The sequence below is a fragment of the Dermacentor albipictus genome, chromosome 6 (genome assembly GCF_038994185.2).
Source record: "Dermacentor albipictus isolate Rhodes 1998 colony chromosome 6, USDA_Dalb.pri_finalv2, whole genome shotgun sequence".
NCBI classification, from domain to species: domain Eukaryota; kingdom Metazoa; phylum Arthropoda; class Arachnida; order Ixodida; family Ixodidae; genus Dermacentor; species Dermacentor albipictus.
The window spans coordinates 75,426,634-75,445,167 of NC_091826.1; the positions used below are offsets into that span (position 1 = coordinate 75,426,634).

Sequence of the window (18,534 nt, forward strand, 5' to 3'; positions counted from 1 at the left end):
TTTCGTAAAGTGCTTCCATCCCAGCAAGTAGATGTCGAGCAGGCGCTGTGCTGAAAGTGAACATTTATGAGGACGTTCATCCTTGCTGCTTGCTAAGGAGGCTGCAATGTAAATGGAGGGAAAGTGTACAAGTGAAGCCAAGTTCCGCTATCGCGTGCACGTAAACAAGGCTTATGGTTATGTCGTCTGAATATTTTTTGCTTCAATCCTCCAACCATGGAATTTGCACTGACAGTATGGAAAGCAAACACGGAGCAGACCGTGTGGCGCGAATGAACACATCTTGCGGGGCATTCAGCTGAGCAGCTTCGCCAGTGCTGCAAAGAAGTACTGAGATGGAGTACGGTTCCCAGAACGCGTTTTGTTAGCGTGAAATAATGGTGTCGTGTTCCAGGGCTTCCGTGAACGAAGAGGCACAGTGAACTTGAAACATGCTTTTTGCATGGCAGCAACTTAACGTGGCAGAATGACAACCAAGGAATATAAGGACAAAAAGCACTCCGCAGATTGGAGGCCAGCGATTTTATACACATAGTGGGCGAGGATGATGCGATCACGATATTGCCCACGTGATAGAAAGGGAAACGGTATCACACAAGTACACGTGTACAGGTATACGACAGTTGGGTACAGGTATACGACAGTTGCTGTGGCGTCACATGCGCAAAAAATTGCATAAGGAGCATTTGCATAGTTTACAGCAAATTCACCTAGAAGCTTCTAGGTAATGCTTTGCAGCATTACCTAGAACAAAATGAATAATTGCAATACGTTCAGGAGTGATATAACCTCTAAGCTGTTCCCTAGTCTCCCCTCTTAATAAAGTGCAAAATATGCAGAGACAGCTCAGGAAACAAATGTGTACAAAGCAAGGAATCTGCTTTGATAGAATGCCTATATTGAGATGCATAAGAGTATAAGCTTACAGTGATGCTTCTGCAATGGTTATTACTTCAGCGCACATGCAATTTACAGAAAAAAATCACAGACGATTACGATACTACCTAATACGAAATTGGAGTGCAACTCTTCCCGTATTGTCATTTCGCTGGCATGGACAATCAGTCACGTGTAGCAGGTTGCAAACGGAGCGAAGTGGGGTGCCAATGGCTTGCTAATCGCGTGAGCCAGAGCATGGGTGACGCATGGGCGTTATTCACAGAAGCCACCGGACATTTCTCCTCCCAGACAATTGGTGCTACTCTGGCACCCTCTCGTAGCTACCGTCACCACACTTCGCTTTTATTCTTACGCATTCGCCATGCACTCCAGTGCTTTCTGCCTCATGGTTCTGCTCCACCTTCCTCTCCTCATTCCTCCTCGCGCCTCTTCTCACTTGCGTATTTTAACGCGATAGCGTTAAGGAGCTCGTGTCGCAGAAAAGCCGGTGTCGTCGGCGTCGGTGTCGGCGTCGGCAGCGTTGACCGTGAGCGATAAATCACGGCAGGCGCTTCATAAATAAAAAGCAACTTCCAAGATTGGCCTGGTGGGAATCGAACCCGGGCCTCCGGAGTGTGAGACGGAGACGCTACCACTCAGCCACGAGTTCGATGCTTCCAAGCGGTGCAAACGCGCCTCTAGTGAATGCGGTGTTGCCTTCGAAACGAGCCGTGGAAAGTTATACTGCGGTGTATATCGGTAATTATGAACATGTAACGTACAGAAGTCACAATTACACGAGTTGCGAAGTGCGTTTCCGCTGAATTTCTTCTGCGCTTTCCGCACACGCAGAGCCATCTTGCGGCAAACACAGAAGACCCCCTCCTCTCAATGTACGGCGCTGCCCCGACAGGAGGCGCGCCGCGCGCGCATTGGGACCGCTGCCAGGCGCGTCGCGGGACTCCCTCTCCCCTGACGACGCTTCGCCGTGCTTCCGGTTTAGATTACTATCTATCTCTCTGCGCGTGCCGATCACGACGTTTGGCTGGCGTAGACCGTTTCCCCTCCGAGACACCGAGTTCGTTTCTTTCGCTCAGGCGCACGTTTCGTTGCCGCGGCGAACGCTCCGTTGCTCGACGCTCACCGCGTGATAGGTGGGCGCTAAGTCCGATGCGGGGCGCATCGTAAGTGATCGCTGTGCCATAGCGCATTGTCTTATACCCCTTGGCGGGTCGACGGGAACGCTGTCGCGTCCCACTCTTGAAGGCGAAGCTTAAGCGTCCTCCATTTTTTTTTTCATCTTTTCATCTCGGAATGCATGCTGCGTTCGCTCTCATGTTTTGCTGTATTTGTTCGCTCGGTTAAACTTAGCGAACGAGTCACCAAATTTCACGAAGTGCAAGTCCTAACTCGGGAGATTCTTGGGGCATTTGAGATAAGTAAAACAGCAGACAATGTGCAAGCACACCATCATTCGCCTTCACAAGAAAGGAGGTCACCTGTTTGAGGCAGCCTCAGATAAATCAGAGAAGAGATATGGCAAAGAAGTAAATAAGAGTGGGAATTTCGATAAAGAAATCAGTCGACAGTGCAGCTGCCTCCTCGTATACTCGTTCCTTCTGTGTCCGTGTTCCTCCAGTTCTGCTGCTCCAGTGGTATGGACCATTCCAGTTGTTTTGTTGTCTTCATACTTTGTTACGTTCGTATGGATTTTTATCAAAAATGCAAATTTCTGAAGAAACACAAATATGATTCTAGTTTTCACACATTATATGTTTATCATGCCGTGCCACTGGTGTTGGCACAAACTGTGTACTCGGGCACTAACAAGAAGCACCTTAATTTCTTGCACATGCAAGGCGCTCACGTCCCTCAGGACCAAACTGCATACTCTGCTTAATCTAGAAATATTCCTCTGGATTTCTGCTGTTCACACCAATGTCCACATGACAGAAATGAAAAGTGCGCGAAATTTGCGTTCATGAGAACTGCGCATAAGGACGTCCACATTTCACGACTGTGCGCATGTACAGAAATAGTTTCTGAAAAACACACAAGATGCGTGAACGAGGCAGAAAAGGGCGGAATCAAAACTCGCCCGCAACGCTTATGCACGGTTAACTTCAGAGCATATGCATATAGCATAAAACCAAACCTACACGCCTAGAAACACTGTGAAACGTTGCACGTACACATCACAGTACACTCACACTTCGTAAAATTAAGAACCCTAGTGCTCGGACGTTCTGTACGTGTTCGGCGTCACCAATGTGCGTCGCGGCTCGCAAAATAGTTCACACGAGGCAAGACAGAAGCAGCACGTTACGAATGACTGCGATGACACGACAATGAAGCTCATCACTACCCGTCGCATCATCACTTCTCAAACAAAAACCAGCACTGTACAAACAGACAATCTTCCTATCGATGAAGCGCGCACATAGAGCACCTACGATCACCATACGCTGAGGTGGGCGATCGCAATGTTTAATTTTGTCGTGTGTCGAACGTGTGTCATGCTTATGAACGTGATGTCATGTCATGTCATGAACGTGTGTCATGCTTTCTAATGCACACGCAAAAAAACGGCCTAAAACACACGAAATCCGCGGCTTCATTCCTTCCAACCCTTGTATACACAAAACACACATCAGTCTCTTTCCTTTGGTGATCGCACGAACTCAACAGGTCAGGAAGGGTACAACGGCTTGCTGCGTTCGACAAATAGCTTCGCGGTTGCTGAATAGCTCTTGCAATGGTCACAATAAATTACACAAAAGATAAACAGCCGGTGCAGCCTAGGGTCCTAGGCTTCGCGCTCCGCTTCGAACCAGCGCCATATTTGTGCAGTCGTCGCACGGAGGCGAACGTTGATGACTTCCTCTCGTGACATGAGTTCGGCCATTACTGGCGGATCGCCCGCTTGCGGTGAAGCTTGCCGCGATGGACGGCTCGAGCGTATATCGGCCCTAAGGGCCCAAACATGGTCAATCCGCCCTTCCGTTCCGCCCTCATCGGCCTGCGTGCCGATGGCTCTCTAGAGCAGAGGGACGAGCGGTCGCAACTTTCCCATTCACACGCCTGCTCGTCTCTCATTGGCTGGTACGAAGCGGACGGTGTTGAGTGTCATCACAGCAAACATGGCGCTTGCTCGAAGCGAAGTGGGGACGCAAGGCCCAATCTACAGCCGCGTCAGAAACAGTTCATTTTTCTCTTTTACTAGAGCTAGCTGGCAGCCACGAAGATAGTCATCAAAGGCAGCAATCCGGTGTATCCTTCCACGCCTCGTCAGTGCGTGCGATCGTCGACACAAGCAGACGGAGCGCAGGAAGCGTGTTTTGTGTTTACGAGAGCGTTCGGAAGAAACATTTGAAGCCGTTGACTTCGTGATTTTTTGTTCCACGCTTCGCGTGTGCGTAGCAAACGAGAAGTTCATCACATACAAGTGCATTCTAAGCAGGACGCGCGTTCAGGGCGTGGCGAAATATATACTGTCCGATCGGCGCACCCAGCATTCGCAATCGTTATCTATTCCGCGTATGCGATCCGCTGCCGCGAAGTGAACTCCAGTCCTTCGCAACATTCAGAAGTAATGATACAATCAGTAGCGATAAAATTTTATTGCCTCGTTATTGCTGCCGTTCAGCGTGTACTATACAGCGTGTGAGCCATTTTGTCGGCTGCGATGCGCCGTGGTGACCACTACGTTCTAGCTGTGTTCTTGCTGTTATGAAGTGGGTTCTATACTGCGTGTGAGCCGTTTGCCTGCTTCGATGCGCCGAGGTGACCACGACGTTCGAGCTGTGTTTTTGCTGTTACGAAATATGTTCGCAAGCTACAAATCGCGACATATATGTGCGATGTGTCGCAGCATTACTGGGTGTAGAAGTGCTTGTTCTAGCGATGTGCCTGTACTCAGAAGTGAAATATGCGGAACTGTTGCCGATCGCGTTTTCATATGTAGTACACTAATACATAAGTCCTATCACACTGGCCTTTTTTGCTTCGTGCATGTATCGTTTGTTTCAGAAGTCTTTACGAAGGTGGTTCTATTGGGGGGAGTTTAGGGAACATCACAATAGTTACTTGCAAGACATACAGCGCTGTCCTGAAATTTGGACATGGCTGACAGCACTAATGTAATGAATAAAAATTTCGGGCAGCCTTGCTTTCTATTGTGTGGAAATTGGTGTGAATAGCACGAATTTCTAGATTTCACAAAGTAAATTGTCTTATATTTTGTGATGCAAGCGGCTTACATAGCGAAAAATCCGAGTTGCTTGTTTTTGACTGGTGACTAAGCACAGAGTCTGTTTGTGAAGATGCCAGTGGCATGGTAGATGAATGTCTTATATGTATGCACTGCATACTTCTTTCCTGTTAAGTAAAAATTTTAAGTTTGCTGATAAAAATCAATATGAATGTAAAAATGAACACGTAAGACGAGCACTAACAAGTAAGTAAGTGTCAAAGGTATGGTGTTATATAATATTCGTCTAGCAGCCAGCAGAACTGCGTGAGAGAAATTTCTCCCAGAATTCTTCCTCAGTCGCTAGCTTTGGTCACGTTGCTAATGCAGACATAATTGGGTAAGCGGAAGTTTGCCGCTGCTTTGTGTATAGACCCTATCGTATTATCTGGTTCGGGTCACCTGGTTTGACAGAAGCCTTGAGTTTAAGGTGAACAATGGCATAAGTACAGCATTATGTGCCTGATAAGTGCTTTATTTTCTTTCCTCGTGTTCATTCTGCCAACAGCCATTAACAAAATATGCATTGAACTGACTTGAGCCTGCAAAGTGTGTCCAATAAATGTTTTTCCGATACACTTTCATCTGCCAGTAAGCTTACTGCTACTTAATATTCGTGGGTGTAGGATGTTGAACGCTCTAACAGGCCACCTACTGATCTTTATATTTCACAGGCCATGGTTTGCCTCATTATCTGAATAGTTTTCAGCTGCGCTACCAGACTATGGAAAGGGGTGCCTCGTTTCTTGTCAATCTTTAGCATGTTTATAACCACAGTGAATTGCCTCCTGAGAAATCAGCTGCTATGATAATATAAAACGTGCCTATTGGCTGCCATGAGTTTATCCTGAATGCAAATTTTCACAATTATGTCAGAATTAGTTATGTGATAGAAGCAGCCAATGTGGACGAACTGCTGGCAAAATTTTCAAGTGACTCTGCCGGCAGAGTGTCCGCTCTCTATAATATGTTGTTGCTGAATTTTCCTTTTTTGACACAAGTTTGCTGCCAAGCCAGATAAGATATTGTCAAACCATCAATTGTAGGCCTATACACATAGTCACTTCTTTTTTTTTTATCATATTCTGTATATCACACCCATGTCTAGCTTAGATTAGCAATATCAGCTTAACTTATCCACAGAGTTGAGTTGCTGCATGTGAGAGAAAAATCACTGCATAGCTGATAGGAATTGGACTGGCAGGAAAAAATTATTTGTCTTTGTGCCTTGTTTTATAAGTTGCGCTGTTCATTTGATGCCCACAAGTAACATGTAAACACAAATGTATGTGTACCTTGCATATACGTTCATGTGTGTGTGAATAAAACAGCCCAACTTCTAATACCAAGGCATGTTGCACCAACTATATCCCAATAAAATATTTTATGTGGTATTCAGCTGATCTTATTTAAATTTTATCACACGGTGCAGTTACAACATATTATACCTGCATGTACACCAAATTATGGACACTATCAACTGCATGTGAGAATGCATATTTCAGGCCAATGCAGTACCTGAAGCAGCAGCTTTTTATTTAGCTTTTGCGACCACTTATGCGAGGAGTCTTTTTGATTATGCCATCCAAACAACTCATATAAAGGTTTTTGTTTAGCATACCAGCAGTGAAATACTGAATGCAGCTGCAATTCTTCGTATACTAGTGAGATGAATTACACTATTCATCGTTCTGTCACGTGTTGTTCGTCAGTCACAAATGGTGACTGCCTTTGGCGTCATGAGTTCTAGGCCCATTTTCACATGGGTCTTTCCATGAAGTGAAATCCACCTCTTCAACAGTCAGTTTAGTGGAAACACACCACTGAACCGATAGCACAAAGGCCAATTCCTGCATGCTTTTCGCCAATCGGGTAGTGTGCAGAAACTATGCGTGATACATCACTTCAGCTACACCAATAATCAAACAGCTAAATCTGCCACATATAGTTAAATCATCGATATAGGCAGAGAAGGAAGTTGCACCTATGTAACAGTTCCTCATCCCATGAAATGGGAATGACCCAAACCTTCGCAAGCATATCGGTCACAACCACTCGGCAGTGCAAGTGGGAACACTTGTGCTGCTGCAAAACAAGTAGAAAATTGCCACCATCTCGGCTGGTTTGTCGTGATAACCTTTCCTGCAAGTTTCTTGTGTATATTGGATAGGCTTCCTACTTTATGAATTAAGAGCCTTCACAACATTTACTGCGATAATGAAGGCACATCATAGATACCAGTACTGAAGGAGGGATATACAAGGAGGGCAGAGAACGTGTGGGTCAGTGCAAAAATATACAGGTAAAACTACGTTAAACAAACTATTTTCACATTAGAAGATATACCACTGGCAATGAATAAGCTTTCAGAACATGCAATAAGGGTCCTGTGCGGAAGATCGCGACCTGTGAAGCCAAAAACCTGTTTGCCTTTAGAATATTGACATAAACAAGAATTGCACTCTCTACTTCTGTGACGGAGGGTAGAATATCAAAAGAGAAGTGCAAAATAGATTTTGTATGTAGTAGTCCACTATGAGTGTACTACGTTTGGCACAAGCTGTGCCAAACATAGCTACCTGTGTGCAAAGCAATGGACAAGGTACCATATGCATGTCTGACACATTAAAAATCTTGTCCATTGAACATTATGAGCTCTATGCATGCTGTTTTCAGCTACAAATAGCGCGTATACATGCTTGACCTGCACCACAAATAGCTGATGTGACAACAAAATATATACACCTTAGTGTTATGTTGCTTTTTATGGTGTCTCAGTTTACGTATTACAGTTTTGAATTTACAGATTACTTCACATGCTTATGGCTAAATACTACAGAAAACTACTTGCATTGTTACTTCGAGGTCACATCACGAGGATTTGCGTAGTATCTTTTGTCCATCAATGTGTCCTTGCACTATATAGGTAAAATGTTACACCTGCAAAGCTGAGCGTGCACTCTTACATTTCAAACATTTCTTTAAATGCTCGGCAGTTATGCCTATAAACGCATTGTTGCAGCGAATCTACACAACCTTAATTTAAGTGCGATATAGAAGGCTGTTTGTGCATAGCCCATCTGTTCTAGCGTGCCTGCAGGAATACAGCATTGTCCAGTGGCACCGTATAGGCCAGGCGTAACAGTGAACCACTAGCAAAGAAATTAGCTGATAATACTAAGCTGACCCATTTGTAAGAGCATATTATTATCTAATACACACGCAAAGTTGCTTTCAGTGTATTTAATAACCACAGCTTTGATTTGCCGAGTTATATTACGGCACACACACAGCGCTGAAACAGTCTGTAAAATGGTGAGCAATGTGCCAAGGAATGAAAGATGACTTGTGATGTGTGGATTCGAATAGTAGATGTGAATGCATACCCAATTCACCAGTATGAATGCTTTCTTCTCGAACAATTTTACATTTGGCACAGAGGCTGAACCATTGCGGCCTCCTGACTGCAAATTTCTGTGCTCTCACAGTGATAATGGGGTATCATTCATTTGGCTACCTGAATAGTCGATAGATAATGGAGCACAACAATCTTCCAGTTTTGCGCAGAACACCTTGTGCTTTATTCACGAAACTGAACCTAAGCAACTATTTGCTGGTTTGTGATGCAAATAAAAAAATGGCAATAAATGTTTCCTCACTTTTAGTGTGGCCCCGTCTTCCGCCATATGAGCCTTCATTTCATTGTCATGTGCATGTTAAAGTACCTACTAATTAAGAAATACAAACACAGAACTACTAACAACATCAACCTTTTCAGGCCACAAGAGGTGGCTGAACTCACTGCTAAGCTAAGTCACTTGATAATCTCTCTTTGCTTTTAAATGAATGCAGGTGTTGGCCAGCTGTTTATGTTATGCTATGCGTTTTTTTTCATATTCCTAAATATGACTACACCAGCTAGCTAGGTTATTACTGCAGAAATACATAAACAACATGCAATCCACGCCCAACTAACTCAAATAACCTGAGTAGAGCCTACAATAGTTCATGTATCATGTCCATCGTGTGTGAGCTCATTTTTTATATGTAGGGCAACCAAAATAGAACATGCATGTATGATACTTACAGTATCAGTCTGAAGTCGATCATCCTTGTTTGCTGCCATGGGTGAGAGAGGGAGCATGCCTGTCAAGATACTGCTTAATTTTGTGCACTTCGGTAATGTTTTGTACGTTGTTGAAATGTTAATTTATGTAGGTATAAGTAGTAAACTGGCAACAGCATGAACACCCAGCGTGGCAAGAAAGAATACCATTGTTTCATTTCACTCAAAATCAGCTCTCTTATCAGCAATATAAATTAGTTACGTTGAAATAAATATTCTCATTGAAACATCTCATGAGTACATATCTGCATAAGGTCACCGTTATACATACCTATATATTGCTTTTATGCTAGTGATAATGAACTGTACACTCACTGCTTCACCTGCGATTCTTGCTGTACCAAGTTAACCACTTATGCACAGCCTTTTTGCACATGGTGAGAACGTCATCCACGACTGAGAACATCATCATACATTATATTTTGTTTTGAAGTTTGCAAGCAGCAAGTAATAATTTTTAATATGCATACTTGATGCCTGACTTCATCTATGGTGACTTCATGTATGTAAAAAAGCAAAGGGCATTTCATGCATTCAAGCGCTTTAAGCACTTTCTTAAAATTGGCAGAGTGAAACAAAGAAAGCATGAGCAAGCAAATGCAAGCATGTCAGCAAGCTGTGCTCGGAGCCTCACACACGTGCAGCGTGGTAAATAGATGTGTCTTGGCGACCTACGCAGCCGTATTCCGCGACAGATGTGCGTGTGTTCCCCATTCTTGAAAGCTGTTAATAGCACTACAAAAACTGCTGCATCGCGCCGAACACGGGGCTTTGGGACGAATCGCTTCCCGCGACAATATCACTTTCGTGTGGCGTATAACGCAGCACGTTGGATAATTCGAGAGGTTTTGCTCAACCAGCCTAGGCAGCGCGCGCTCAGAGTAATCGTCCGGGAATATGCCGCATGTTGCCGACATGATGCGACTGGAATACATCTTTAAGGGGTGCCTCAGATAAGATGTCTGTGCAGTGTTTCAAAGAAGGATGACGGTGCCAATGCAACACATGCGGCTGCAGCACAGAATGTGGCAGCCTTGAGTCACATTTTCACTGTAACACGAAAGCCTGAAATCATATCTGCAAAAATGTGCCAGTGTCGTCTGCTTCCAGCGCCTAATCTAGGTAACAGAGGCGATATCTGCTGTCCAAGGTAGTTGCCGACCTTCAACATCTTTGCTCCGCCTAACGGTTGCCTGCTGCCAACAGGTCAACAAAATTTGGTGCATGCTCAATCCGCTCGTGCGGATTGAGCATGCACCAAATTTTGCGACATACCACTCGCATTTTGGGCGCGTGGTATGTCGCGTGGTAAGTCGCGTATGTGGTATGGGTGTGTGGTAGGGCTGAACGGTCGGGCGGCTTGACCCTAACCCACGCTACTCTCGGGCCGGACCGACGGTGACCTTGGAGACGTGAAGAAAGGCGGGGGGGGGGGGTAGTGACGTCGACGACAGAGACGCTCTTTTTCCAGCCCCTTACACTTTCAAAGAGCCTAGGGAACTAATGGCTCGTGTAGGTCCCACATGAAATCCGCTATTCAAAATTTTGTCGTAGCGATAGGTAATGTCGAAGACGTACCCCAAAGCACTCATTTCCTGTAGCCACTCATTGCTGAAAATTACAAAATAAATGACCGTAACTTCACTAATTGCGCGCGTTACTGCGTGAATTTTTCTGTATCTAGAGGCTGCCTATCCGTACACTCATATGGTAAACATTACGTTACCGTGATTCATATTTTTCTAACTTTAAAGATTAGGAGCGGCTAAAAGAACACCCTGTATATAAACCATAGCTTAAACAGGCACTTAGAAAATCTGGTATTATTTATAGCTTTGAAATCATCGCAGAAAGTTTCTAGCTGTACAAGCTATGGGCTAGTTTTTCTGACTTCCTTCTCTTAGTATATGCCCCAATACTTTCCTGTGAGAAGACATACCTATTCTAATTGATTTGCATAATTTAGGTCACAATTCGTTTTATGTTTGGACTGAACCGCTGTCTATATGGGAGGAAAGAATAAATATTCACGTAAAAGGCCCCGCATACAATTTACAAATAACCATTCTCAGCTACTAGTGATGTTTGCATGTTAAAACTATACGATTAACTAATCTCGTAATTGCTTTAGCTCCACAGAAATTCCTGAACATGGCTAAGCACAGTGTTGGAGTGTTCGCGTTTGCGAGCCTACTCGCGAACGTTGCCGCACTGCTGATCGACAAGTCCGACGGTGGCTACAAAGACATGCTGATCTCCATCCATGATGACGTCCAGCCAGATGAGGCTATTGTGGAGAACCTCAAGGTATTTAGCACGAACTGAAACCATTCCAACAATCGAAGAGTACCTACTGTACCACTTTTTAGAACACCCCACACCCGTCTCTCTTCCCCACGCTACGGCCGTTTTATAGGCGAGAAACAGAGCAACAAGCTTCAACCGCTGCACGCCATTAACACCACGACGTGAGCAAGTAAATTGGTGACCCCGCAGATTTTGCTTGTAGTTTTGTTTCACCGCATAAACTAGAAAAACGGTAAGAATGTGGTGTATATATTTCGGCGCTGATGTTTGCTATGCACCTGAGCCCCTAATGTGGCCATACAACACGCATATGGTGACGGAAGGAAATGTTGCGGCTACTTAAGGAATGGTAACAGTGATTGCACCTAGATGTCGTTCATGACAACCTGTTTTTTGGTTAGCTACATATCTTCCGGAACGTACCAAAAAGTGCGAAAAATAATTTCATCTTTATATGAGCGTCGCAACAGCATTTGTATCATATGGCTTATCAAAACTGTAGCCAATGTCGCGCCTAGCTACCAAATCAGAGAAAAGCTGCTGTGTTGCGATAACCTAGCTGCGGCACCCGGTTGCTACCTACGTGGTAACATTGCTCTAAGGGATGACATCGCGGGAACGTAATCTTTTACGAAAGCATTGAGATAGGGATGAGCAAACTCGAGTGGGAAATGTTTCTCGGGATGTTGCGGTATGTGCACGACCACTGTGACACGCCACAGACTGAGCCGCGCAACTCTGTTATTTTGCATTATCGTCACACTCACGTGACTCCGTCATCTGTAATGACGTCGCTTTCTTACATCGTAGGCATTTCTAGCATCCTTCAACGGGAAGTTTGAATTCTATAGTTCTTTTGCAAAGGGCAAGGATGAAGATATCGAATAAAAAGAAGTGTCCTGCGTGCTCTAACCCTGCTAGGCGCAATACGCACGTAAGCCCCACTCAAATGCTTTACGAATTTCGGCATAGTAAATTACCCCGCCAGTGACGATGTCTCGCTGTTCTGACAGAAGGTCGCTACTGTCCTTAGCCCTGGAAACAGGCATCCACCTTGAGCTAAACAGTGGCATTTCTGATCGGTTCTCAAAACAGGGAACCTTCTTAATAAATATGTTGTTTTTAGTCACCTACATGAAGTCATGTCTGCACAAAACAGCATAACATCTTGTTCATGGCTGTCTCAAAATCAGAAGGGCGTACACTCTCCTCCAATGTTCTATGAGAGCGAGGCAGTAAAAACGCCGCGCTGGTGCACTGGACGCAAATCATTATAGCGCAATCTTTGCGAGCGTGGCTTCAGCGCTGCCCTCGTGCGGCCTGCATGCAAGCGTTCTCCACAGGTTTCGTGTTTATTCGTCAACTCATCATGGTGGTTCAGCGTCTACTGCGTGCGCTTCTGAGCAGGTCGTTACCTGTTGGATTAGGCAACTCCTCCACCTTTCTCCTTACAGTGCCCTGCAATGCAAGATCATTCGTATACCATGTATGTGGCACGCACCAAGGAGCCCCAGATGGTCCAACGTATTCGGGAGACCTCCACCACTGTGTCCCTAATGTATCAGCATGCAGTTTTTTACACGGTATTGCATATAGTGAATTATACAACGGAGCTATGAGGACACTTATGCAATTATTTTCTGGTGGTAGTGAAGGCAGCAGTGCGATGGTGCGGTCAATATAAGATGTAACTGAAGCATAGCGTGTTCACAGCATCGAAAGTCGCTTCCATCGTAACAAATCATAATTACAGATATGTTACCTTAACGCTAGCACACTGGAATAAAGGACAACTTGTATGAATAATTTTATTTACGTGTAACCCCCGATTCTTGTTTCTCTGGTTGTCTTAAAATATGTCCAAGTTATAGGTAACTGAGTTTAAATAGTTGCGACGGTTAAAGCACACAGTGTGTTTTTGTAACGAAGCGGGCCTGGAAGCTGTCACTAGGAATAGCTATACCCAAGACCGCTCTCGAATGCTGCATCAAGGAAAGGTGTCATCGATTGAGGCTGTGAGGCATAAAATAGACTTCTACTATTTTTAAGGTTTCAGGACCTAAGTATAGTGTTTGACTGTTTTCAATTTATCACTTGTCAGTTTGGCATATATATGTGAAGATTTACAACGGAAGGAGCTTCTAGCGGGAGTGTTGAGCATCGCACCGCCATGGTTTTTCTTGGATGAGTAGCGCAGCGAGAAATGTTTTTCGGAGAAGGAGGGACGACCTTTAGAGGTTACGATGATTGTGAAGGGAAGGAGGAGGCGTGGGTGGCTGTATACTAGCACAGAAGCTCCAGTGGCGGGGGTGGCAGAGGGAGGCACATATTTTGTATTCCACTTCATGGCAACCCCACCGGGTGGAACGGTAAATACCGGCGTATGACGGCCCATTCGATATCAAGTGTAACTGCAATGAAATGCTTAGTGGAGTCCGCAGTTTGCTTTCCATGGCGGCGTAATAATAAAAGGTTATAATATAACAGATTTTTTCACATAATCAAAACCCCCGTGAGTAATTGACCTAGATAAACGTGCTCATGTTCAGACTTTTCAGGCGGATTGGCGATTCTGAATTTTCGTTCTCTTGCCAAGCCACTGAACATTATCTTGGTTGCCTGCATTATAATTTTGAACCCTACTCTTACGCTTTCTTCGTTGACGTCCTCAATCATTTCTTGCAGTGTCGCTTGCAAACTGAAAGTTTTTAAGATATTCTACAATGATTCTCATTCTTAAGCCTTCCCCGTCTAGTACTTCAATAGTTCTTCTCAGCATGAAGTGAATAACACAGGAGAGATTGGGCCTCCTTGCCTGATCCTTTCTTTATAGGTATTTTTCCACATTTATATTGGAGCTGTAAGGCAGCTGTAGAGTCTCTGTACATATTTTCCAAGATATTGACGTATAAATGTAATCTTTCATTACGCGTTGCCTCCATGAGCGCTGGTACGTGTACTGAATCAAAAGCTTTTTTTTTTAATAATGCACAAAAGCCATATAAAAAGTTGATTGTACTATGCAGATTTCTCAATTACCTGATTGACGACAGGGAGGTCATCCATCATGAAGCCAGCTCCTGGTTCACTGAAGTCAAGCATTTGCCTGATTCTATTAGAAATTATCTTGGTGCCTATTTTATACATTACTGAAAGCAAGCTAACGTGCACTCTAAAAATTAGGATGAGTATCGCAGAAGTAAAGGAGCCGAGTTACTCTTCAACTCATTGCTTCACTCTTGCAAAATGTCTTGTAGAGTGAAATGCATTGTTCGCTCCATCAGCAAGGAGAGAGTGAATTGTTCCTTTCACTCTGCCCATTTGAGAGATAGTAGAATGCCCGTTCAACTATTGCGGCAATAGAGAACAAAACATAGCGTGAGCGCCTGCTTCAACTGTAGGAGGCTGGCCACGAACATGGCGATGCAACACTCACGCACGGGGACCAAAGAGCACACCGTTTTGCTTTTAAGAGAAGAGGCAGCCGCAGTACAAAGTTACGCGGAGCCAGCGCTCTACTTGTTTACTCGGAGTTGCCCCAGCGTGCGCGCGCACAATACTCCGGAACAGCACAGCAGTGGAGAAAGAGGGTCGGTCCATGCAGCGTGGAAGAACGGAGGACATCCAAGGGAAATCGTGTGCCAGCAATCTTGCGTGGCCGCGAAAACAGGACGAGGTGTTCACTTCTAGGATCGCCAGCCGTTTGTGCGCAGGCACTTGAAAGAGCGAGCGCGAGAGAGAACATCTGGGGTCTTTTGATCCTTGAATATATGACGCTGTCTAGCCTCGATTTCATCAAGGTCTTGTTCACTTAGCCCAGATCAGGAAAACTAAAGCGAGTGACCTGTCGATGCAAGGCCCCTGACGTTCGAAAAAGCCAAGGTCCTCCATCTCGTCTAACGATAGCAACGACGAATAGGACCGGATGAATACGATAAGTAAACAAAGCATCTGTTCAGACTTGCGTATTACCATAGACGGCGGTGAACTGAATGCCTTAGTGGACACAGGTGCTGATTATTGCGTTGTAAGCTATGCGTTTTCAAAGGAACTAAAAAAACGTTTTGATGCGGTGGAGTGGATATCAGATATGTACGGGTGGCTGGCAACTCATTACACCTCTGGGCAGATGCACAGCGAGAATCGGAATATTATGTTTTGCTTAAGTCACTGATTTTCTCGCACTATCGGCATGTTCAAAGTATGTAATGCCCGGATGGACATTTTCTGGCGAACGGTGCCATAATCATTCTGCCGAACTCTAGTGTGCTCTCTTCTGCAAAGCCCGCTATAGATACGAAAAAATCGCCGGAGACAGAGCCCGTTGCCTTGCGGGTTACAAACGATGACATAACCGTGCCACCACGATGCAGCACGCTGGTTCGCGTAAGAAACTAAGGTTTCACCGACTCATAAAGCTTAGCGGATGTGAAAGTCGCGCTACTGTTGAAGAAAGGGACTTGTGCAGCACGCGGAATTGTTAAGCTGCGCAATGGGTGTGCTAATGTATTGCTGACAAATTTCGGAAGTGAATTTCATCATGTCGGAAAGTGTATAGGCATCGCCTTTCTGCACAGCGCTACCGAAGTCACAGATGTATGTAGCTTAGCGTCAAGGCCGCCTGCAGCACAAACTACGGATGACGCCATGAAATCAGTTGCAATCAGCCAAAGTCTGTCGACCGCCCAGAAAAAATGATGGAAGAGCTCGTAAATTACTTTACAGAATGTTTCTCCAACTCGTCAAAGGTACGGCGCAGACCAGTTGTTAAGCACCGTATGGTAATAGTCAAAGCGCTTAGACCAGAATACCAACACCCGTACCTAGTATCACCGGATAAATGAGAGATCACTAAAGGTCAGGTGCAAGAGATCCTAAGGACAATGTCATTCAGCCGTCAAACAGCGCGTGGGCGTCGCCCGTAGTACTTGTGAGAAAAAAGGACAAAACATTGAGAAACATTGACTACGAGAAATTTAACAGCGTGACCAAGCGTGATGTATAGCCACTGTCGCGCATTTATGACACCTTGAATTGGCTACAACATGCAAATTTTCCTCTTTATTAGATCTCAAGAGCGGGTATTGGCTAATAGAAGTTCATGAAAGACGGTAAAAAGCTGATTGCGTAATCACAGACGGCCTACACGAGTTCAAAGTGCTTCCATTCGACCTATGTTGTGCACCGGTGACATTCCAGCGCATGACGGACAGTGTGCTCCCAGCTCTCGAATGGCAGTCCTGCTCAGTTTTCCTGGGGGACATGGTGGTGTTTTCCACAACCTACGACCAGCATGTACAGAGGCTGCGTTTAGTGTTTCAAGCTATCCGATTGGCAGGTATGACCATTAAACTGGAAAAATGCCAGTTTGGATTCCAAAAACATTGTTTTCTGGGTCACGTATCGCAAGGTGTTCGCCCAGATCCCGACAAAGCTATTGGCGTTGCGCCATTTCCGAAGTGGACTGGCAAGAAGACAAGAAGGTGATTTTTGGGTCTGGGACAGGCGATTTCCAGAAAAGCGCTCAAAAATTCCTGAACCCCTAACAGGTCTTGCTAACGAATACATTCTATTCATCTTTAATACTGTACAAGAGGTTGCCTTCAATGAATTAAAGGAACGATTGCAAGCCCCGTCGCTTTTCACGCATTTCGGTGAGACGGCGAACACACAAGTCCATACTGGTGCAAACAATCTTGGTGTCTGCGCGGTTTTAGTTCATTGGCGAAATGGGGAAGAGAAAGTCATAGCGTGTGCTAGCTGCACTCTCTCGAAAGCTGCAGCAAAAAACTCTGCGTCAAAAAAGGAGTGTTTCGCTGTCATATGGACCATCAGCAAGTTCCGACGATACCTCGACTTCTACGGTAGGCCGTAACGCGCAGTCAGCGATGACCATTCTCGTTGCTGGCTGGCACGCCTAAAGGACCCATCCGGGCGACTAGTGAAGTGGGGCCTTAGCCTTCGAGAACACATTACTGTTGGTATGTCACGCCGGGCGCTGACATGCGCTGACGACACGTCGGGCGCTGAGAATTAAGGGAACGCGGGGACGGCGGCCTGAATCAAGAACTCAGACACAGGCAGCTACCGAGGTGGAGAACTCTTATCTTTGGCGAGCCACCGTTAAAATAGCCTCTGAACACTGCCACAGTGCCCTCTAAGAGCCAATCAGTTTGGTACCGGAACCGAAACCAATACATAACACTTGTGTGCAGCTCTAGGAGAAAACATAACGATGCTGACTGCTTGTCTCGTTCACCAGTGGAGTCGACCCCATAGTATTTCTTGTTCCTTACTGTTCTGAACGCTTCGGAAATCGCCGAGCAGCAGCCGGCCAACACAGAACTGCTTTCACTCATCAAGCACCTGGAAGGACATGACATCCAATACCAGTGCGTGTTTGTGTGGGGTTTTCGTCATTTTGCGTCCGAGATAATCTCCACAAGAGGAACTTTGAACACAATGAGCAAAAACTTTTCCACTCTGTGCCCTCAGCAATGCGACTGAAAATTTCGGAAGCTTTCCATAATTAACCATCGTAGGATCACTTATGTGTTAGAATTTGTCTCGCCAGACGTTCTCTCGGATGCTTGCGGCATAAATTATTAGGCTCGGTTAAGCATTACGTGAGGACATGGCCTGATATCAAGGGCGCAAAACAGCACGCGTAAGGCCGGCCGGCCTTTTATAACCCATAGACGCACCGAAGGCTTTATTTCAACAAGTTGGAATAGATCTTCTTGCATGGTTCCCAAGCTCATCGTCAGGAAAGAGGTGGATCTTTTTAGCGACGGACTATTTAACACGATATGTTGAAACCGGCTGCCTTGAGCGAGGAACAGTAGTTGAACTTGCCAAGTTCTTCGTTTATAACATGGCCCTGCGGCATGGTGCACCAATGGTTGCGATTACTAATGGAGGAGCGGCCTTCTCAGCCGAGGTGATGCAGCGTTTGATGAAGATGACTTGCACC

At 45.3% G+C, this 18,534-nt stretch overlaps 1 protein-coding gene across 4 annotated transcripts in view; it reads left to right on the plus strand.

Annotated features, from left to right (window-relative positions):
• The window catches only part of LOC135897120 (calcium-activated chloride channel regulator 1-like), a 255,364-nt gene that overhangs the window by 21,771 nt on the left and 215,059 nt on the right, over positions 1–18,534 (plus strand). For 2 of the 4 annotated variants that reach the window (XM_070520850.1, XM_070520852.1), the window contains exon 4: positions 11,386–11,561. The exons of 1 other annotated variant lie outside the window; for it this stretch is intronic. In XM_070520850.1, coding sequence (XP_070376951.1) covers positions 11,406–11,561 — 156 coding nt within the window. In that variant the 5' untranslated portion in view covers positions 11,386–11,405. The remainder of the gene's footprint in view (positions 1–11,385; positions 11,562–18,534) is intronic. One more of the 4 variants, XM_070520851.1, reaches the window with a different exon arrangement.